At 52.1% G+C, this 22421-nt stretch overlaps 1 protein-coding gene across 1 annotated transcript in view; it reads left to right on the top strand.

Moving 5' to 3' along the window:
• Window positions 1–22421, top strand: part of LOC148150048 (microtubule-actin cross-linking factor 1, isoforms 6/7-like) — a 374112-nt gene that overhangs the window by 327166 nt on the left and 24525 nt on the right. The window contains exons 19-22 of the mRNA XM_087987781.1: window positions 5242–5411; window positions 8381–8540; window positions 12763–12957; window positions 18570–18695. Coding sequence (XP_087843907.1) covers window positions 5242–5411; window positions 8381–8540; window positions 12763–12957; window positions 18570–18695 — 651 coding nt within the window. The remainder of the gene's footprint in view (window positions 1–5241; window positions 5412–8380; window positions 8541–12762; window positions 12958–18569; window positions 18696–22421) is intronic.

The raw sequence follows: 22421 nt of genomic DNA, 5'->3' as shown, positions 1-22421 counted from the left end.
TGCGTGTGAACGGTTCAATCCATGTGCTTAGTTCACTCTCCGTGTACCCCGTTCAATTTCCGTGTCATCCGTTCACTTTCCGTGTGCCCTGTTCACTTTCTGTGTGCCCTGTTCACTCCATGTGCCCCGTTTACTTTGCGTGTGCCTGTTTTAAAAAATTCTCAAGGTCAAGGACCAGGCTCGCAGGAAAGTCGTCTGACACAGAACAAACAGCCAAGAGGCGAGTCTGCTAGAATATGTGTTTTATTCCCCGCAGCGTCGCCACAACCAGGTCTCGTACTTACAACGGGTCTGGTTTATACTCACTCTACGTGTTACCGGAACTGGGAGCCGTCAGTTCTCGTAGAGCGGTTGCCAACAACCCACGCTCGGCGGTTAAACGCAACCCCGGAGCAGACTCACCGAACTGGAGACTTTTCCAGCTGATATACTCTTTTCCAGATATAAACATTCATGTGAACAGCAGAGCAAGGCTAAAAAACACATTCCATTCTGGTTACATACAGATAAGAAGATTCACACGGGGAGGTGTGTAATAAGATTCACACGGGACTAAGCAACACCTCCATTCCGGTTAGATTCACACATGTATTGGGACATAATTTTTAACCGTTTCACCACATTCCACTGCTTGGCCCAATACATGTGTTACATTATGATTCACACATGTATTGGGACATAATTTTACACCACAGTGCCCCGTTCACGTTCCGTGTGCCCCGTTCACGTCCGTGTGCCCTGTTCATTTTCCGTGTGCCCCATTCACTTTGCGTGTGCCCTGTTCACTTTCCGTGTGCCCCGTTCACTCCGTGTGTCCCATTCACTTTGCGTGTGCCCCGGTCACTTTGCGTGTGCCCCATTCACGTTCCGTGTGCCCTGTTCACTTTCCGTGTGCCCCGTTCACTCCGTGTGCCCTGTTCACTTTCCATGTGCCCCGTTCAATCCGTGTGCCCCGTTCAATCCGTGTGCCCGGTTCATTTTGCGTGTGAATGGTTCAATCCATGTGCTCCGTTCACTTTCCGTGTGCCCCGTTCACGTTCCGTGCGCCCCGTTCACTTTCCGTGTGCCCCATTCACTTTCCGTGTGCCACATTCACTTTCTGTGTGCCCTGTTCACTCCGTGTGCCCGGTTCACTTTGCGAGTGCCCCGTTCAGTCCGTGTATCCTGTTCACTTTGCGTGTGCCCCATTCACTTTGCGTGTGCCCTGTTCATGTTCCGTGTGCCTCATTCACTTTGCGTGTGCCCCGTTCACTTTCCGTGTGCCCTGTTCATGTTCCGTGTGCCTCATTCACTTTGCGTGTGCCCCGTTCACTTTCCGTGTTTCCTGTTCACTTTCCATGTGCCCCGTTCACGTTCCGTGTGCCCCGTTCACGTTCCGTGTGCCCTGTTCACTCCATGTGCCCCGTTCACTTTCCGTGTTTCCTGTTCACTTTCCGTGTGCTCTGTTCACTTTCCGTGTGCCCCATTCACTTTCCGTGTGCCTGGTTCACTTTCCGTGTGCCCCGTTCGCTTTCCGTGTGCCCCATTCACTTTGCGTTTGCCCTGTTCACTTTCCGTGTGCCCCGTTCACTTTGCGTGTGCCCGGTTCACTTTGCATGTGCCCCGTTCAGTCCCTGTGTCCTGTTCAATTTACGTGTGCCCCATTCACTTTCCGTGTGCCCTGTTCATGTTCCGTGTGCCTCATTCACTTTGCGTGTGCCCCATTCACTTTCCGTGTGCCCTGTTCATGTTCCGTGTGCCTCATTCACTTTGCGTGTGCCCCGTTCACTTTCCGTGTTTCCTGTTCACTTTCCATGTGCCCCGTTCACGTTCCGTGTGCCCCGTTCACGTTCCGTGTGCCCTGTTCACTCCATGTGCCCCGTTCACTTTCCATGTGCCCCGTTCACGTTCCGTGTGCCCCGTTCACGTTCCGTGTGCCCTGTTCACTCCATGTGCCCCGTTCACTTTCCATGTGCCGAGTTCACTTTCCGTGTGCCCTGTTCACTTTCCGTGTGTCCCGTTCACTTTCCGTGTGCCCCGTTCAATCCGTGTGCCCCGTTCTCTCTGTGTGCCCGGTTCACTTTGCGTGTGAACGGTTCAATCCATGTGCTCTGTTCACTTTCCGTGTGCCCCGTTCACGTTCCGTGTGCCCTGTTCATTTTCCGTGTGCCCCATTCACTTTGTGTGTGCCCTGTTCACTTTCCGTGTGCCCCGTTCACTTTGCGTGTGCCCCGTTCACTTTGCGTGTGCCCCGTTCACTTCATGTGCCCTGTTCACTTTCCGTGTGCCCCGTTCACTTTCCGTGTGCCCCGTTCACTTCATGTGCCCTGTTCACTTTCCGTGTGCCCCGTTCAATCCGTGTATCCTGTTCACTTTGCGTGTGCCCCATTCACTTTGCGTGTGCCCTGATCATGTTCCGTGTGCCTCATTCACTTTGCGTGTGCCCCGTTCACTTTCCGTGTTTCCTGTTCACTTTCCGTGTGCTCTGTTCACTTTCTGTGTGCCCTGTTCACTCCATGTGCCCCGTTCACTTTCCGTGTGCCCAGTTCACTTTCCGTGTGCCTCATTCACTTTGCGTGTGCCCCGTTCACTCCGTGTGCCCCGTTCACTTTCCGTATGCCCCGTTCACTCTGTGTGCCTGGTTCACTTTCCGTGTGCCCCGTTCGCTTTCCGTGTGCCCCGTTCGCTTTCCGTGTGCTCCGTTCACTTTCCGTGTGCCCTGTTCACTTTCCGTGTGCCCCATTCACTTTGCGTTTGCTCCGTTCACTTTCCGTGTGCCCCGTTCACTTTCCGTGTTTCCTGTTCACTTTCCGTGTGCCCTGTTCACTTTGCGTGTGCCCCGTTCACTTTCCGTGTTTCCTGTTCACTTTCCGTGTGCCCTGTTCACTTTCCGTGTGTCCCGTTCACTTTCCGTGTGCCCCGTTCAATCCGTGTGCCCCGTTCACTCTGTGTGCCCGGTTCACTTTGCGTGTGAATGGTTCAATCCGTGTATCCTGTTCACTTTCCGTGTGCCCCATTCACTTTGCGTTTGCTCCGTTCACTTTCCGTGTTTCCTGTTCACTTTCCGTGTGCCTGGTTCACTTTCCGTGTTTCCTGTTTACTTTCCGTGTGCCTGGTTCACTTTCCGTGTGCCCCGTTTACTTTCCGTGTGCTCTGTTCACTTTCCGTGTGCCCCATTCACTTTGCGTTTGCTCCGTTCACTTTCCGTGTGCCCCGTTCACTTTCCGTGTTTCCTGTTCACTTTCCGTGTTTCCTGTTCACTTTCCGTGTGCCCCGTTCACTTTCCGTGTGCCCCGTTCACTTTCCGTGTTTCCTGTTCACTTTCCGTGTGCCCCATTCACTTTGCGTTTGCTCCGTTCACTTTCCGTGTGCCCCGTTCACTTTCCGTGTTTCCTGTTCACTTTCCGTGTGCTCTGTTCACTTTCCGTGTGCCTGGTTCACTTTCCGTGTGCCACGTCCTCTTTCCGTGTGCCCCGTTCACTCCGTGTGCCCCGTTTACTTTCCGTGTGCCCTGTTCACTTTCCATGTGCCCCGTTCACTCCGTGTGCCACGTCCTCTTTCCGTGTGCCCCGTTCACTCCGTGTGCCCCATTCACTTTCCGTGTGCCCTGTTCACTTTCCGTGTGCCCTGTTCACTTTGCGTGTGCCCCATTCACTTTCCGTGTGCCCTGTTCACTTTCTGTGTGCCCTGTTCACTTTCCGTGTGCCCTGTTCACTCCGTGTGCCCTGTTTACTTTCCGTGTGCCCTGTTCACTTTCCGTGTGCCCCATTCACTTTCCGTGTGCCCTGTTCACTCCGTGTGCCCTGTTCACTTTCCGTGTGCCCCGTTCACTTTCCGTCTGCCCTGTTCACTCTGTGTGCCCCGGTCACTTTGCGTGTGAACCATTCAATCCATGTGCCCTGTTCACTTTCCGTGTGCCCTGTTCATGTTCCGTGTGCCCTGTTCACTCCGTGTGCCCCGGTCACTTTGCGTGTGCCCCGGTCACTTTGCGTGTGCCCCGTTCACTCCGTGTGCCCCATTCACTCCGTGTGCCCCGTTCACTCCGTGTACCCTATTCACTCCCCATAAACCCATTCACTGTTTCAACATAGAACAATCCAGCGCAGAACTGGCCCTTCGGCCCTCGATGTTGCGCCGACCTGTGAACTATTCTCAGCTCGTCCCCCAACACTATCCCAAAATCATCCATGTGCTTATCTAAGGATTGTTTAAATCTCCCTAATGTGGCTGAGTTAACTACATTGGCAGGTAGGGCATTCCACGCCCTTACCCCTCTCTGAGTAAGGAACCTGCCTCTGACATCTGTCAGGCATGGAGGAAGTGGTTGAGCGAGGGAGCTGTGGTTTACTAAAGTTAAATCTCTGTCCATGAGAAGTCATTGGCAAATAGGATCAGGGAAAATAAATGTGAGGTGACGTGCTTTGGGAAGAATAACAGGAAGGCAGAGTACTGGGTCGATGGAAAGATTCTTGGTAGTGTGGATGTGCAGAGGGATCTTGGAGTCCCATGTACATAGATCCCTGAAAGTTGCCACCCAGGTGGATAGTGCTGTTAAGAAGGCATACGGTGTGTTAGCTTTCATTGGTAGGATTGAGTTCTGGAGTCATGATGTTATGCTGCAACTATACAAAACGTTAGTGCGGCCTCACTTGGAATATTGTGTACAGTTCTGGTCCCCATATTTTGGGAAGGATGTGGAAGCATTGGAAAAGGTGCAGAGGAAATTTACTAGGATGTTGCCTGGTCTGGAGGGAAGGTCTTATGAGGAAAGGCTGAGGGACTTGGGTGTGTTCTCATTGGAAAGAAGAAGGCTAAGGGGGGATTTGATAGAGACATACAAGATGGTCAGAGGATTAGATAGGGTAGACAGTGAAAGACTTTTTCCTAGGATGATGACATCAGCTTGTACGAGGGGACATAACTACAAATTGAGGGGTGAGAGATTTAAGACAGATGTCAGAGGCAGGTTCTTTACTCAGAGTATTTGGGGGGTGGAACGTACTGCCTGCAACAGTGGTAGACTTGCCAACATTAAGGACATTTAAATGGTCATTGGATAAATATATGGATGAGAATGGAATAGTGTAGGTTAGATAGGCTTCAGATTGTTTTCACAGGTCGGTGCAACATTGAGGGCCGAAGGATCTGTACCACTCTGGAATGTTCTATGTTCACTCCCCATGTGTCCTGTTCACTGTCACAGTGTCCCACAAACATTATTTTAAATGTGAAAATGTAAGAATTGTTGGCTTTTGAATTCAGGAATTAATGAAAGAGCTGCGAGGGAAAAGGGCAGTTTATGAAGTGACATTGAGAATCGGGAAGGCGCTAATGGACAAAGCAGAACATCCAGGCGACCGGGAAGATCTGCAGGAGCAGGTGACAGACCTGAGTGAACACTGGAACAGCCTGAATGGAAAATCTCTGTGCAGGTATTGATTCACATTCAGGGATCTGTGGATAAACACTCCAAGATCCCTCTGAGCTTCCGAGTACCCTGACATTGAATATTCCCTCATCTTCTTTCAAAGTGCATCACTTCACATTTATCAAGCTCAAATTCCATCTGCCACTGATCTATCCACCTGACCAACTGGGTCATACTGTTCTGTAACCAAAGACCTTCCTACTCACTGACATCCACCAGACCAATCTTTCCATCATCAACATTTCATCCACATCATTTATATAAATCACAAACAACAAGGGACCCAGTGGTGGGGACCTCAGTGAACCCTGGAACGCAGCACTGCACACTGTCTGCCATTTGGTCAACGACCCATTTAGTCCACCTTGGTTTCCCGTCTGCCAATCAGTTTCTCTGTTTGAATCCATCCACTTATTTCTTTCGCATTACATAGTACCTGGTTTAGGACTGCATGTTCTCCACTTGGTTCCTCAATGAATTGGTCCAGAAAACGAAGCCATACACAGAAATTTACCAAAGATCCTCAGGCAGCACCTTCCAAACCCACGACCACTTCCATCTAGAAGGACAAGGGCAGCAGATACATGGGAACACCACCCCCTGCAAGTTCCCCTCCAAGCCACTCACTATCCTAACTTGGAAACATATCACCATTCCTTCATTGTCACCAGGTCTGAGAATTCCCTCCTAAAGGCATTGTGGGTCAACTCAAGGAGGTGAACTGCAGCGGGTCAGGAAGGCAGCTCACCCCCACCCTCACAAGGGGCAACTAGGGACGGGTAATAAATACCGGCCCAACCAGTGACACCCACATCCCATGTGCGAATGAGAAAAAAAAATCACTTTGGACATTACTGTGGTCATCATTCCCTGAAACCCAGACAAATGGCACTGCATATTCTCCATGAACAGACACTTGTTACACACAAAGAAATGAAGCTATCTTAACATGAAATACAGAGATTTTGAATCGGTCTGCAAAACAGAACTTCAGACTATTCCCCACCATTTTACAGTGATGTGAACCAAAGAATTAATCCCTTATCCTGAGTCTTTAATTTTGGTGTAACCGATTCTTCCTGTATCGTTCCTGAAAACAATGTGGGCGGTACAGTGGCTCATTGGTTAGCACTGCTGCCTCACAGCACCAGGGACCTGGGTTCGATACTAGCCTCGGGCGACTCTCTGTGTGGAGTTTGCACATTCTCCCCATGTCTGCGTGGGTTTCCTCCAGGTGCTCCGGTTTCCTCCCAAAGTCCAAAGATGTGCAGGTTAGGTGAACTGGCCATGCTAAATTGCCCGTAGTGTTCAGAGATGTGCAGGCTGGGTGGGTTATGGTAATAGGGTAGAAGAATGGGTCTGGGTGGGTTACTCTTCGGAGGGTCGGTGTGGACTTGTTGGGCCAAATGGCCTGTTTGCACACTGTAGAGATTCGATGATAAAACTATGATGTACTCTTCCATATACATGAGCAAAGCTGAGATCCTTCATTGTCTCAGATTAATAACCTACAGACTGTAAGGCAAACCCTCATGTCCGTCTGAGCTTACTCAGCCCCTTAACTGCTTTGAAAAAAAAATCTCTTCTCTCAATGAGACACCATTCTTACTTTTGAGCTCAATCAGATTTCCTCCTGACTCTCTAAAATCACTCAACCTCAAGAATTTCAAACATCTAGATTATTGTAAATGACAAAAAACAGCCAGTGACCCCTCTCCTGTTCGAGGCCACCTCAGGAAAAGCAATTTTCCGCACACCCTCCAGGAGTCCCGCAGTCTCTCAAACAGCGGAATAGGTTCCTGGGCAGTAAATGCTGGCCCAGCCAATGATGCTGGTGTCCCACGTGGCAATAAAATAAACATTACTAACGAGAGGGACTTTCTTGTTTGAACGTCCTGTATCCTTGTTGGAAATACTGTGTCATTTTCTTTTGTGCTGATAATGATTTCAATTCTCTTGGTTCAGGGATAAATGTTGTCTTCAGTGCCCCTCAACAGGCACCACAAGATCTCCAACACTGCCTTACATTGACCCTCCGACAATGCAGCACTCCCTCAGCACTGACCCTGCAACAGTGTAACGCTTGCTCAACACTGACCCTCTGACAGTGCAGCGCTCCCTCTACACTGACCCTCCAACAGTGCCCACTCCCTCAGCACTGACCCTCCGACAGTGCGGTACTCCCTCAGCACTGACCCTCCCATAGTGCAGCGCTCCCTCTGCACTGACCCTCTGACAGTGCCCACTCCGTCTGCACTGACCCTCCCATAGTGCGGCACTCCCTCAGCATTGACCCTCCGACAGTGCCCACTCCGTCTGCACTGACCCTTCCATAGTGCGGCACTCCCTCAGCACTGACCCTCTGACAGTGCAGCGCTCCCTCAGCACTGACCCTCCGATAGTGCAGCACTCCCTCAGCACTGACCCTCCGACAGTGCGGCACTCCATCAGCACTGACCCTCCGACAGTGCGGCGCTCCCTCAGCACGGACCCTCCGACAGTGCAGCGCTCCCTCAGCACTGACCCTCTGACAGTGCAGCGCTCCCTCAGCACTGACCCTCTGACAGTGCAGCGCTCCCTCAGCACTGACCCTCCGACAGTGTGGTGCTCCCTCAGCACTGACCCTCTGACAGTGCAGTGCTCCCTCAGCACTGACCCTCTGACAGTGCGGCACTCCCTCAGCACTGACCCTCCGACAGTGCAGCGCTCCCTCAGCACTGACCCTCCGACAGTGCAGCGCTCCCTCAGCACTGACCCTTCGACAGTGCAGCGCTCCCTCTACACTGACCCTCTGACAGTGCAGCGCTCCCTCAGCACTGACCCTCCGACAGTGTGGTGCTCCCTCAGCACTGACCCTCCAATAGTGCAGCGCTCCCTCAGCACTGACCCTCTGACAGTGCAGCGCTCCCTCAGCACTGACCCTGTAGCTGGTTGTTTCCATTGATTATTGACGGGTATTATCTGGTTTTACAGGCAGTCCATGATTGAAGAAGTTTTATTGTCTTCGGGTAGATTGAGTGAATCTCTGCAGGTGGTGTTGGACTGGTTGTACAGGGCAGAGGTCACACTGAATGAGCAAGCCCGAGTAAGTGGTGACGTCCAATCTGTGAAAACGTTCATTGAGAACCACAAGGTAACTGTTCATGTTCTTATTGTGTATCCATCACTTCATGTATCTGCTGTTTCCATCCTGTCCCTACACACTGTTAGTCAATGGAGCTCACTGTCCAAGCTCAGAGACACTGTGGGCTTGGCAATTCCATGGGGAAGATCCATCACAAATTTAAATCTCCCAAAAACAGCTCTAGGGAATTCCCCCATCCGAGGGTAGGTCCGATCAAGGACAGTAGTGGGAGACTGTGTATTGAGTCGGAAGAGATAGGAGAGGTCTTGAACAAGTACTTCTCTTCAGTATTTACGAACGAGAGGGACCGTATTGTAGAAGAGGAGAGTGTGAAATGGACTGGTAAGCTAGAAGAGATACCTGTTAGGAAGGAAGATGTGTTGGACATTTTGAACAACTTGAGGATAGACAAGTCCCCGGGGCCTGACGGGATATATCCTAGGATTATGTGGGAAGCAAGAGAGGAAATTGCAGTACCGTTGGCAATGATCTTCTCGTCTTCACTGGCAACGGGGGTGGTACCAGGGGACTGGAGAGTAGCGAATGTTGTGCCCCTGTTCAAAAAAGGGAATAGGGATAACCCCGGGAATTACAGGCCTGTTAGTCTTACTTCTGTGGTAGGCAAAGTAATGGAAAGGGTACTGAGGGATAGGATTTATGAGTATCTGGAAAGACACTGCTTGATTAGGGACAGCCAGCACGGATTTGTGAAGGGTAGGTCTTGCCTTACAAGTCTTATTGAATTCTTCGAGGAGGTGACCAAGCATGTGGATGAGGGAAGAGCAGTGGATGTAGTGTACATGGATTTTAGTAAGGCATTTGATAAGGTTCCCCATGGTAGGCTTATGCGGAAAGTCAGGAGGCATGGGATAGAGGGAAATTTGGCCAATTGGATAGAAAACTGGCTAACCGGTCGAAGGCAGAGAGTGGTGGTAGATGGTAAATATTCAGCCTGGAGCCCAGTTACAAGTGGAGTTCCGCAGGGATCAGTTCTGGGTCCTCTGCTGTTTGTAATTTTTATTAATGACTTAGATGAGGGAGTCGAAGGGTGGGTCAGTAAATTTGCAGATGATACGAAGATTAGTGGAGTTGTGGACAGTGAGGAGGGCTGTTGTCGGCTGCAGAGGGACTTAGATATGATGCAGAGCTGGGCTGAGGAGTGGCAGATGGAGTTCAACCCTGCCAAGTGTGAGGTTGTCCATTTTGGAAGAACAAATAAGAATGCGGAATACAGGGTTAATGGTAGGGTTCTTAGTCAGGTGGAGGAACAGAGGGATCTTGGCGTCTATGTACATAGATCTTTGAAGGTTGCCACTCAGGTGGATAGAGTTTGTAAGAAGGCCTATGGAGTATTATCGTTCATTAGCAGAGGGATTGAATTCAAGAGTCGTGAAGTGATGTTGCAGCTGTACAGGACTTTGGTTAGGCCACATTTGGAGTACTGTGTGCAGTTCTGGTCGCCTCACTTTAGGAAAGATGTGGAAGCTTTGGAGAGGGTGCAGAGAAGATTTACCAGGATGTTGCCTGGAATGGAGAGGAAGTCGTACGAGGATAGGTTGAGAGTTCTCGGCCTTTTCTCGTTGGAACGGCGAAGGATGAGGGGTGACTTGATAGAGGTTTATAAGATGATCAGAGGAATAGATAGAGTAGACAGTCAGAAACTTTTTCCCCGGGTACAACAGAGTGTTACAAGGGGACATAAATTTAAGGTGAAGGGTGGAAGGTATAGGGGAGATGTCAGGGGTGGGTTCTTTACCCAGAGAGTGGTGGGGGCATGGAATGCACTGCCCGTGGGAGTGGTAGAGTCGGAATCATTGGCGACCTTTAAGCGGCATTTGGATAGGTACATGGATGGGTACTTAATCTAGGTTAGAAGTTCGGCACAACATCGTGGGCCGAAGGGCCTGTTCTGTGCTGTATTGTTCTATGTTCTATGTTCTATGTTCTAATCTCTGACTCCTGCAAACAGTTTCCCTGAACTGGGCTTTTATATATTAGATTACTTACAGTGTGGAAACAGGCCCTTCGGCCCAATAAGTCCATACCGACCGACCGAAGCGCAACCCACCCATACCCCTACATTTACCCCTTACCTAACACTACGGGCAATTTAGCATGGCCAATTCACCTGACCTGCACATCCTTGTGACTGTGGGAGGAAACCGGAGCACCCGGAGGAAACCCACGCAGACACGGGGAGAACGTGCAAACTCCACACAGTCAGTCGCCTGAGGCGGGAATTGAACCCTGGTCTCTGGCGCTGTGAGGCAGCAGTGCTAACCACTGTGCCACCGTGCCGCCCATATATTCTTAAGAAGGCACTCATTGCCTGAATTTATCATCCAGATACACATCATACCCCCTCCCCCACCCTAAATACCTGACCCCTTTCCCAACTTCTCCTCCCAAACACCCAGCCAATCTCCCACCTCCCTCAACCCCTCCTTCAACTCACCCTCCAACACATTTGCTCCCTCTCCATGCCGAAGAACTGATCAACAAACCTCCCCACGTCTGTCCACAGTTAATTCATAGAACAGAGCAATACAGCGCAGCACAGGCCCTTCTGCCCTCAATGTTGCGCTCATCTATGGAACCATTCTGAAGAGGAGAAAGTGAGGTCTGCAGATGCTGGAGATCAAAGTTGAAACTTTATTGCTGGAACAGCACAGCAGGTCAGGCAGCATCCAGGGAACAGGAGATTCGACGTTTCGGGCACAGGCCCTTCTTCAGGAATCATTCTGAAGCCCACCTAACTTATATTATTCCATTTTCATCCATATGTTTATCCAATGATCATTTAAAAGCCCTTAAAGTTAGCAAGTCTATTACTGTTGCAGGCAGTGCGTTTCACGTCCCTCCTCCTCTGAGTAAAGAAACTACCTCTGACATCTGTCCTATATCTATCACCCCTCAATTTAAAGCTATGATCCCTCGTGCTCGCCGTCACCATACTTGGTAAAAGGCTCTCCCTGTTCACCCTATCTGACCCTCTGATTATCTTATATGTCTCTATTAAGTCACCTCTCAACCTTCTTCTCACTAATGAAAACAGTCTCAGTTCCCTCAGCCTTTCCTCATAAGACCCTGCATTCATACCAGGCAACATCCTCGTAAATCTCCTCTGAACCCTTTCCGAAGCTTCCACATCCTTCCTATAAGACAGTGACCAGAACTGTATGCAATACTCTAAATGTGGCCGCACCAGAGTTTTGTACAGCTGCATCATGACCTCATGGCTCCGAAACTCAATCCCACTACCAATAAACACCAACACACCATATGCCTTCTTTTGCTCTATCAAACTAGGTCACAACTTTCAGGGATTTACACACCTGGACACTGAGATCTCTCTGCTCATCTACACTGCCAAGAATTTTACCATTAGCCCAGTACTCTGCATTCCTGTTACTTCTTCCAAAGTGAACTACCTCACACTTTACCACATTAAACTCTATTTACCATGTCTCAGCCCAGTTCTGCAGCTTATCTATGTCCCTCTATAACCTGTAACATCCTTCAGCACTACCCAACTCTGCTGACCCTACTGTCATTTGCAAATTTACTAATCAACTCCTCGCCAGAGTAGCTGCAGTCTCATTCAAATACACACGACTGCTCACCATGTTATGTTGGTGGACTCCTTCCACTATGACACTGCCATTCCTTCAGTGTCGCTGGGTCAAAATCCTGGAATTCCCTCCTTAATGACATTGTGGATCTACCCACAGCACATGGACTGCAGTGGTTCAAGAAGGCAGCTCACCCCCACCTTGTCAAGGGGCAACTAGGGACAGGCTATAAATGCATGTCCCAGAAATAATAAAAAAAAAAGTTTCCCTGTGCCATTGACTTATTCTTGAAGGCAGAATTTTGTCTTAAAACCTGTTAAAAACGATGAGCATTGTAAGCTGCCAATAGATGCCAAGTGGAAGCCTCCAGGAATCATCAGGCCTTAGCAACATTGCCACTTCATTTCTTTGTCTGAAATCACTGTCAGAATTTCAAAATGTCAGCTGCTGTTTCACAAAGTCCCCGACTCCCAGAGTCAATAATCACTTCAGTCAAAGCCACTCGAGTCATTTAGGAACTGGACTTTTTATCTATTTCTGTTGTACTTTCTATCATACTTTTAGCTCATGGTCAGATGAGTGCTGTGAATATTAAGACTTACTTCTGGTTGATAAACAGCTAAAGTTTCAGATTCAGTTCTGTCTGGGTCCATCTGCAGGTCTTTCAGAAGGAGTTGGGCAAACGGGCCAGTTGTGTGAGGGCTCTGAAACGTACCTTCAGGGAGCTGAACAAAAACACAGGTGTCAACTGTGTCTGGCTGAAAGCTCAGATGGAGGAACTGAATAAACAGTGGGAGCACGTGTGCAATATTTCCGTCTTGAAGCAGTCTCTGCTTGAAGCTGCACTGTGTCAGGTAGGAACCTGGTGTCAACCATCACCTTATCACATTGTCAACAAGTGTAACCCTGAGGAGCTCATGCTCTTGTGCGTGATGGTGACTGAGCGGCTCATTGTTGAGCAACAATATATATCAGATGCCTTAAGGGACTGGAATTCTGCTGTAGTCTTTTTTGTACCTCGGTCTGCTTTAGGCCTGATTGGAGTCAGGGATATTCAGACCTGATTTATCTGCTCCTTCATGTTATCTCATGCTGTTTGATATTATCGATCTGCTTCTTGCAGTATTCCTCGATGTGACATATTCACAATGCAGTGACAAATCTGTCTACTTTCAAAGGGCCTAGTACTGGAGGGAACGGTGAATTGTTCACTTGTTTGTATCTCATGGTTTGGAAACATAGAAAATTGGTGCAGGAAGAGGCCAATCAGCCCTTTGAGCCTGTACCACCATTCAATATGATCACGGCTGATCATGCAGTCTCAGTATCCCATTCCCACCCTCTCCCCATACCCCTTTAGCCACAAGGAGCACGTCCAGCTCCCTCTTGAATACATCGAATGAACTGGCCCCAACAGCTTCCTCTGTGAGAGAATTCCACAGGTTCCCAACTCTCTGGGTGAAGAAATTCTTCCTCATCTCAGTCCTAAATGGCTTACCCCTTATTCTTAGACTGTGACCCCTTGTTCTGAACCTCCCCAACATCAAGAACATTCTTCTCACATCTAGCCTGGACAGTCCCATCACAATTTTATGTTTCTCCCTCGCTCTTCTACATTCCTGTGAGTAGGAGCCCAATCTATCCAGTTTTTCCTCATATGTCAGTCCTACCATCCCAGGAATCAGTCTGGTGAACCTTCACTGAACTCTCTCAATAGCAAGAACGTCCTTCCTCAGACTAGGAGATCAAAACTGTACACAATACTCAAGGTGTGGCCTCACCAAGGCCCTGTGTAACTGCAGCAAGACATCCCTACTCCGATACTCCAATCGTCTCGCTGTGATGGAGAACATGCCATTAGCCTTCCTCGCTGCCCGCTGCACCCCCATACCAACCTTCAGCAACTGTTCCACCATGACACGCAGGTCTCATTGCACCTCACCTTTTCCTAAACTGCCACCATTCAGATCATAATCTGCCTTCCTGTTTTGTGACCAAAGTAGATAGTGAGGCTCTTTTCAGTCATGGCTGACCATGGGTTGTATCCTCATTGTTCTAGCTTTCTGCTTCCCTGAAGCAACGTCGCTTGTGACTGAAGAGTCCAATGCTGTAGTGACAATACATAGTGTGATTAAAGGCAGTGAGCATGGCTTTGTGAGGGGTAGGTCATGCCTCACAAATCTTATTGAGTTCTTTGAGGAGGTGTCAAGACAGGTCAAAGATGGTCGAGCAGTGGATGTGGTGTATATAGACTTCAGCGCTGAAAATGTGTTGCTGGAAAAGCGCAGCAGGTCAGGCAGCATCCAGGGAACAGGAGAATCGACGTTTCGGGCATAAGCCCTTCTTCAGGAATGAGGAAAGTTCACCTGCACCTCCACACACATCATCTATTGCATCCTCTGCACCCGATGTGGCCTCCTCTGTATTAGGGAGACAGGCCGGCTACTTGCGGAGCATTCCAGAGAACACCTCTGGGACACCCGGACCAACCAACCCAACCACCCTGTGGCTCAACATTTCAGTTCCCCCTCCCACTCCACCAAGGATATGCAGGTCTTTGGACTCCTCCATCGCCAGACCACAACAACACGACGGTTGGAGGAAGAACGCCTCATCTTCCGCCTAGGAACCCTCCAACCACAAGGGATGAACTCGGATTTCACCAGTTTCCTCATTTCCCCTCCCCCCACCTTGTCTCAGTCTAATCCATCGAATTCAGCACCGCCTTCCTAACCTGCAATCTTCTTCCCGACCTCTCCGCCCCCACCCCAGTCTGACCTATCACCCTCACCTTGATCTCTTTCCACCTATCACATTTCCGACGCCCCTCCCCCAAGTCCCTCCTCCCTACCTTTTATCTTAGCCTGCTGGACAAACTTTCCTCATTCCTGAAGAAGGGCTTATGCCCGAAACGTCGATTCTCCTGTTCCCTGGATGCTGCCTGACCTGCTGCGCTTTTCCAGCAACACATTTTCAGCTCTGATCTCCAGCATCTGCAGACCTCACTTTCTCCTCTATATAGACTTCAGCAAGGCATTTGATAAGGTTCACAATATACATGAATGACTTGGTAGGCTCATTCATAAAGTCAGGAAGTATGGGATACAGGGAGATTTAGCTATCTGGATTCAGAATTGGCTGGCTGACAGAAGGCAGAGAGTGGTTGTAGATGGAATGTATTCTGCCTGGAGGTCAGTGTTGAGTGGGGTCCCGCAGGGTTCTGTTCTTGGGCCTCTGCTCTTTGTAGTTTTTATAAATGACTTGTTTGAGGAGGTTGAGGGGTGGGTTAGTAAATTTGCAGATGACACTAAGGTTGGAGGTGTCGTCGATAGTATAGAGGGCTACTGCAGGCTGCAGCGTGACATAGACAGGATGCAGAGCTGGGCTGAGAAATGGCAGATGGAGTTCAACCTGGACAAATGTGAAGTGATGCATTTTGGAAGGTCGAACTCGAATGCTGAATATAGGATTAAAGACAGGATTCTTGACAGTGTGGAAAAACAGAGGGATCTGGGTGTGCAAGTACATAGATCCCTCAAAGTTGCCACCCAAGTGGATAGAGTTGTTAAGAAAGCATTTGGTGTTTTGGCTTTCATTAACAGGGGGATTGAGTTCAAGAGCCGCGAAGTTTTGCTACAGCTCTACAAGTCCCTGGTGAGACCACACTTGGAATATTGTGTTCAGTTCTGGTCGCCCTACTACAGGAAAATACAGAGGCTTTGGAGAGGGTGCAAAGAAGGTTTACCAGGATGCTGCCTGGACTGGAGGGCTGTCCTAATGAAGAGAGGTTGACTAAGCTCGGAGTTTTCTCTCTGGAGAGAAGGAGGAAGAGAGGAGACCTGATCGAGGTGTACAAGATAATGAGAGGAATGGATAGAGTCAATAGCCAGAGACTTTTCCCCAGGGCAGGGTTGACTGGTACAAGAAGTCATAGCTTGAAGATATTAGGAGGAAGGTGTAAAGGAGACATCAGAGATTCTTTACGCAGAGAGTTGTGAATGCATGGAATGTGTTGCCAGCGGTGGTGGTGGAAGCAGAGTCATTGGGGACATTTAAGCGACTGCTGGACATGCACATGGATAGCAGTGAGTTGAGGGGTGTGTAAGTAAGTTATATTTTACATTAGGATTAAACCTCGGCACAACATCGTGGGCCAAAGGGCCTGTTCTGTGCTGTACATTTCCATGTTCTATGATCTCAAGTGCCTTCATATCCCTCATGCAGACATCGTTGGGGATGCCCAGTAGGTCTCTTCCTGGATGCAAGCTCTCCATAGAGAATATTGTCACATCTATCAGCATTATATCGCATTTGCCAAGTATTTGCTCACACAGCCAGTCTGTCCAAGTCACCCTGCAACCTCCTAGCATCTTCCTCCCAGCACACACTGCCACCCATCTGCACATTTGGAGAAATTGCATTTGATTCCTTTACCAAGTCATTCATATATATTGTGAACAGCTGGGGTCCCAGCACTGAACCCTGTGGTACCCCACTCATCACTGCCTACCGCTCTGAAAAGGACCTGTTTATTCCAACTCTCTGCCTCCTGTCTGCCAATCAGTTTTCTATCCATGTTAGTACATTATCTCTGATACCATGAGCTTTAATCTCTTGGGTGGAACCTTGTCAAAGTCCAGATACATAACATCTACTGATTTCCTCTTGTCCACTTGACTGGTCACATCCTCAAAAATTCCAGAAGATTTGTCAATCATGATTTCCCTTTAGTGAATCCATACCAACTAGCACCGATTCTGTTACTGCTTTCCAAATGCTCAGTTATTACATCCTTAATGATTGACTCCAGCATTCTCCCCACCACTGATGTCAGGCTAACTGGTCTATAATTCCCCACTTTCTCTCCCCCTTCCTTTTTAAAGAGTGGAGTACATTAGCTACCCTCCAATCCATTGGAACTCTTCCACAGTCTATAAATGTTGGAAAATAATTACCAATGCATCTGCTATTTCTCGGGCCACTTCCTTAAGTATTCTGGGATACAGAGTATCAGGCCCTGGAGACTTATTGGATTTTAATCCCATCAATTTCCCCAAAACCAATTCCTGACTAATAGGATTTCCTTCAGTTCCTCCTTCAGGCTTGAGCCTCTGTCCCCTTGTAGTTCTGGAAAGTTATTTGGGTCCTCCTTAATGAAGACAGATCCAAAGTATCTGTTGAACTGGCTCTGTCATCTCTTTATTGTCCATTATGAATTCACCTGATGCCACCTGCAAGGAACCTACATCTCTCTTCACCAGTCTTTTTCTTTTCACGTTTCTATAGAAGCTTTTGCCATTGATTTTCTGCAGCTTACCTTCGTATTCTACCTTCCCTTTCCAAATTAAACCCTTGGTCCTCCCTCCTCCTGCTGAATTTTAAATTTCTCCCAGTACATGGTTGTCAGCATTTTCTGACCTTGTTAGCGATGGGTGAGCCACCTTCCCTGTTTTACTCTGACACCAGACTCCGGTGTACCACTGTTGCAGTTAATCTGTGTGTTCTTTAACTATCTGCCATTGCCCATCCACTAGCCACCCCTGAAGGATCCTGGCCAGTTTATTCTTGCCAATCCATGCCTCATACCATCAAAGTTCGCTTTCTTTAAGTTCAGGACCCTAGGTTCAGCTTTAATTGTGTCACTCTCCACCTTAATGAAGAATTCTACCACATTATGATCACTGTTCCCAAAGGATCTCACACCACAGCGTTGCTAATTAATCCTCTCTCATTACATAACACCCAGTCTAGGGTGGCCAGCTCTCTGGTCAGTTCCTTGACATATTGGTCACAGAAACCATCCATCATACATTCCAGGGAATCCTCCACCATCACATTGATTGAACTGACAAACTGGTAGCAATATGTAGATTGAAGTCACCCATAATAACTGCTGTAACCTTACTGCATACATCTCTACTTTCCTGCTAGATATAATCCCCAATATTACACCAACAGCTGGTCTGTACACAACTCCCACTAACGTCTTTATCCCTTTAGTGTTCTGCAGCTCCACCCATTGTATAGGCTAATGTCCTCAGTTACTATTGTGTTAATCTCCTCCTTAACCAGCCACACTACCTCACCCCTTTCTGTCTGTCTTTCCTGAAAAGTGAATAAACCTGGTTGTCCAGTTCCCAGCCTTGGTCACCCTGGAGCCAGGTCTCTGTGATCCCAATTGCATTATATTTATTAATAGCTGTTTGCACAGTTAATTCATCAACTTTATTACAAATACTCTCCTGGATGGAGAATGATGGGAGGCAGCCAGGGGATTACCGGATGAATTTGTAATCGACACATTCACGGGCAGAGTGAGACATTAACACAGAGCTGGCAGAGCCTCCTGGTGACTGGGAGAGCCAGGCACAGAGCCACGCTGGGATTCTGCAGTTGTATTTTAAGTGTTTTCCAAAGCTTGACCAGTTGTTCTCTATGAAACTGAATCCACATTCTCTGCTGTTAGGCTGAGCATTTTCAGTCCTTGGTTCAGACTTTGTTGGGTCACTTGACACAGACCGAGAGGAAGCTGACAGATGGACAGATCCTGCAGGAGCAGGAAGCTCTGCTGGAATTTAAACACCAGCACCAGGTGGGTTAGATCGAGGGGATGGTACAGAGAGAGGGAACAGGGCAGCACCGAGAGGGAGGATTGGGATGCAGTGAAGAGGTAGGGGGAGAGGCTGGGAAGTGGAGGGGGAGAAGAGAGGGAGAGGGAGGGAGGGAGGTGGGGGTGAGGGGAGAGGGAGGGAGGTGGGGGTGAGGGGAGAGGGAGGGAGGTGGGGGTAAGGGAAGAGGGAGGTAGGGGAGTGAGGGGCGAGGGAGGGAAGTGGGGGGGTGAGGGGAGAGGGAGGGAGGTGGAGGGTGAGGGGAGAGGGAGGGAGGTGGGGGTAAGGGAAGAGGGAGGTGGGGTGTAAGGGGAGAGGGAGGTGGGGGGGTGAGGCGAGAGCAGGGGAGGTGGGGGGCGAGGGGAGAGGGAGGGAGGTGGGGGTAAGGGGAGAGGGAGGTAGGGGGTGAGGGGAGAGGGAGGTAGGGGGGTGAGGGGAGAGGGAGGGAGGTGGGGGGTGAGGGGAGAGGGAGGTGGGGGGTAAGGGGAGAGGGAGGGAGGTGGGGGGGTAAGGTGAGAGGGAAGGAGGTGGGGGTAAGGGGAGAGGGAGGGAGGTGGGGGTAAGAGGAGAGGGAGGTGGGGGGTAAGGGGAGAGGGAGGGAGGTGGGGGTGAGGGGAGGGAGAGGGAGGTGGGGGGTGAGGGGAGGGAGAGGGAGGTGGGGGATGAGGGGAGGGAGAGGGAGGTGGGGGAGTGAGGTGAGACGGAGGGAGGTGGGGGGTGAGGGCAGAGGGAGGTGGGGGGTGAGGGGAGGGAGAGGGAGGTGGGGGAGTGAGGGAGGTGGGGGAGTGAGGGGAGAGGGAGGGAGGTGGGGGAGTGAGGGGAGAGGGAGGGAGGTGGGGGGTGAGGGGAGAGGGAGGGAGGTGGGGATGAGGGGAGAGGGAGTAAGGTGGGTGGGTGAGGGGAGGTTGGAGGGTGAGGGGAGTGGGAGGTTGGAGGGTGAGAGGAGAGGGAGGTGGGGGATGAGGGGAGAGGAAAGTGAGGGGAGAGGGAGGTGGGGGATGAGGGGAGAGGGAAGTGGGGGGTAAGGGGAGAGGGAGGTGGGGGGTTGAGGGGAGAGGGAGGGAGGTGGAGAGGTGAGGGGAGAGGGAGGGAGGTGGGGGAGAGGGAGGGAGGTGGGGGTGAGGGGAGAGGGAGGGAGGTGGGGGAGAGGGAGGGAGGTGGGGGGGTGAGGGGAGAGGGAGGGAGGTGGGAGTAAGGGGAGAGGGAGGTAGGGGGAAAGGGGAGTGGGAGGTGGGGGGTAAGGGGTGAGGGAGGAGGGTTGGGGGGTGAGGGGAGAGAGAGGGAGGTTGGAGGGTGAGGGGAGAGGGAGGTGGGGGGGTGAGGGGAGAGGGAAGGAGGTGGGGGGGGTGAGGGGAGAGGGAAGGAGGTGGGGGGGTGAGGGGAGAGGGAAGGAGGTGGGGGGGTGAGGGGAGAGGGAAGGAGGTGGGGGGGTGAGGGGAGAGGGAAGGAGGTGGCGAGGTGAGGGGAGAGGGAGGGAGTTGGGGTGAGGGGAGAGGGTGGTGGGGGGGGTGAGGGGAGAGGGAGGGAAGTGGGGGTAAGGGGAGAGGGAAGTGGGGGGTTGAGGGGAGAGAGATGTGGGGGGGGTGAAGGGAGAGGGAGAGAGGTGGGGGTAAGGGGAGAGGGAGGTGGGAGGGTGAGGGGAGAGGGAGGAGGGTTGGGGGGTGAGGGGAGAGGGATGGAGGTTGGAGGGTGAGGGGAGAGGGAGGTGGGGGGGGTGAGGGGAGAGGGAAGGAGGTAGGGGGAAAGGGGAGTGGGAGGTGGGGGGTAAGGGGTGAGGGAGGAGGGTTGGGGGGTGAGGGGAGAGAGATGGAGGTTGGAGGGTGAGGGGAGAGGGAGGTGGGGGGGGTGAGGGGAGAGGGAAGGAGGTGGGGGGGGTGAGGGGAGAGGGAAGGAGGTGGGGGTAAGGGGAGAGGGAGGTGGGGTGAGGGGAGAGGGAGGGTGGTGGGGATGAGGGGAGAGGGAGGTGGGAGGGTGAGGGGAGAGGGAGGGAGGTTGGGGGGTGAGGGGAGAGGGAGGGAGGTGGGGGTAAGAGGAGAGGGAGTATGGTGGGGGGGGTGAGGGGAGGTTGGAGGGTGAGGGGAGTGGGAGGTTGGAGGGTGAGAGGAGAGGGAGGTGGGGGGGTGAGGGGAGAGGAAAGTGGGGGGGTGAGGGGAGAGGGAGGTGGGGGATGAGGGGAGAGGGAAGTGGGGGGTAAGGGGAGAGGGAGGTGGGGGATGAGGGGAGAGGGAAGTGGGGGGTAAGGGGAGAGGGAGGTGGGGGGTTGAGGGGAGAGGGAGGGAGGTGGGGGAGAGGGAGGGAAGTGGGGGGGTGAGGGGAGAGGGAGGGAGGTGGGAGTAAGGGGAGAGGGAGGTAGGGGGAAAGGGGAGTGGGAGGTGGGGGGTAAGGGGTGAGGGAGGAGGGTTGGGGGGTGAGGGGAGAGAGAGGGAGGTTGGAGGGTGAGGGGAGAGGGAGGTGGGGGGGTGAGGGGAGAGGGAAGGAGGTGGGGGGTGAGGGGAGAGGGAGGGAGGTGGGGGAGAGGGAGGGAGGTGGGGGGGTGAGGGGAGAGAGAGGGAGGTTGGAGGGTGAGGGGAGAGGGAGGTGGGGGGGTGAGGGGAGAGGGAAGGAGGTGGGGGGTGAGGGGAGAGGGAAGGAGGTGGGGGGGTGAGGGGAGAGGGAAGGAGGTGGGGGGGTGAGGGGAGAGGGAAGGAGGTGGCGAGGTGAGGGGAGAGGGAGGGAGTTGGGGTGAGGGGAGAGGGTGGTGGGGGGGTGAGGGGAGAGGGAGGGAAGTGGGGGTAAGGTGAGAGGGAAGTGGGGGGGGGTGAGGGGAGAGGGAGGGAATGGGGGTAAGGGGAGAGAGATGTGGGGGGGGTGAAGGGAGAGGGAGAGAGGTGGGGGTAAGGGGAGAGGGAGGTGGGGTGAGGGGAGCGGGAGGGTGGTGGGGATGAGGGGAGAGGGAGGTGGGAGGGTGAGGGGAGAGGGAGGGAGGTTGGGGGGTGAGGGGAGAGGGAGGGAGGTGGGGGGGTGAGGGGAATGGGAGCGAGGTGGGGGTAAGGGGAGTGGGAGGTGAGGGGTAAGGGGTGAGGGAGGAGGGTTGGGGGTGAGGGGAGGGTAAGGGGAGAGAGTGGGAGTTTGGAGGGTGAAGGGAGAGGGAGGTGGGGTGGTGAGGGGACAGGGAAGGAGGTGGCGGGGTGAGGGGAGAGGGAAGGAAGTGGGGGGGTGAGGGGAGAGGGAAGGAGGTGGCGAGGTGAGGGGAGAGGGAGGGAGTTGGGGGTGAGGGGAGAGGGAGGGAGGTGGGGGTGAGGGGAGAGGGAGGGAGGTGGGGGTAAGGGAAGAGGGAGGTAGGGGAGTGAGGGGCGAGGGAGGGAAGTGGGGGGGTGAGGGGAGAGGGAGGGAGGTGGAGGGTGAGGGGAGAGGGAGGGAGGTGGGGGTAAGGGAAGAGGGAGGTGGGGTGTAAGGGGAGAGGGAGGTGGGGGGGTGAGGCGAGAGCAGGGGAGGTGGGGGGCGAGGGGAGAGGGAGGGAGGTGGGGGTAAGGGGAGAGGGAGGTAGGGGGTGAGGGGAGAGGGAGGGAGGTGGGGGGGGTAAGGTGAGAGGGAAGGAGGTGGGGGTAAGGGGAGAGGGAGGGAGGTGGGGGTAAGAGGAGAGGGAGGTGGGGGGTAAGGGGAGAGGGAGGGAGGTGGGGGTGAGGGGAGGGAGAGGGAGGTGGGGGGTGAGGGGAGGGAGAGGGAGGTGG

The sequence above is a fragment of the Chiloscyllium plagiosum genome, unplaced genomic scaffold, assembly GCF_037043375.1.
Source record: "Chiloscyllium plagiosum isolate Xiang-an unplaced genomic scaffold, Cpla_swu_hap1 HiC_scaffold_5, whole genome shotgun sequence".
NCBI classification, from domain to species: domain Eukaryota; kingdom Metazoa; phylum Chordata; class Chondrichthyes; order Orectolobiformes; family Hemiscylliidae; genus Chiloscyllium; species Chiloscyllium plagiosum.
Note: the sequence above shows the minus strand (reverse complement) of the source record. Positions and strands in the feature narration are given on the sequence as shown.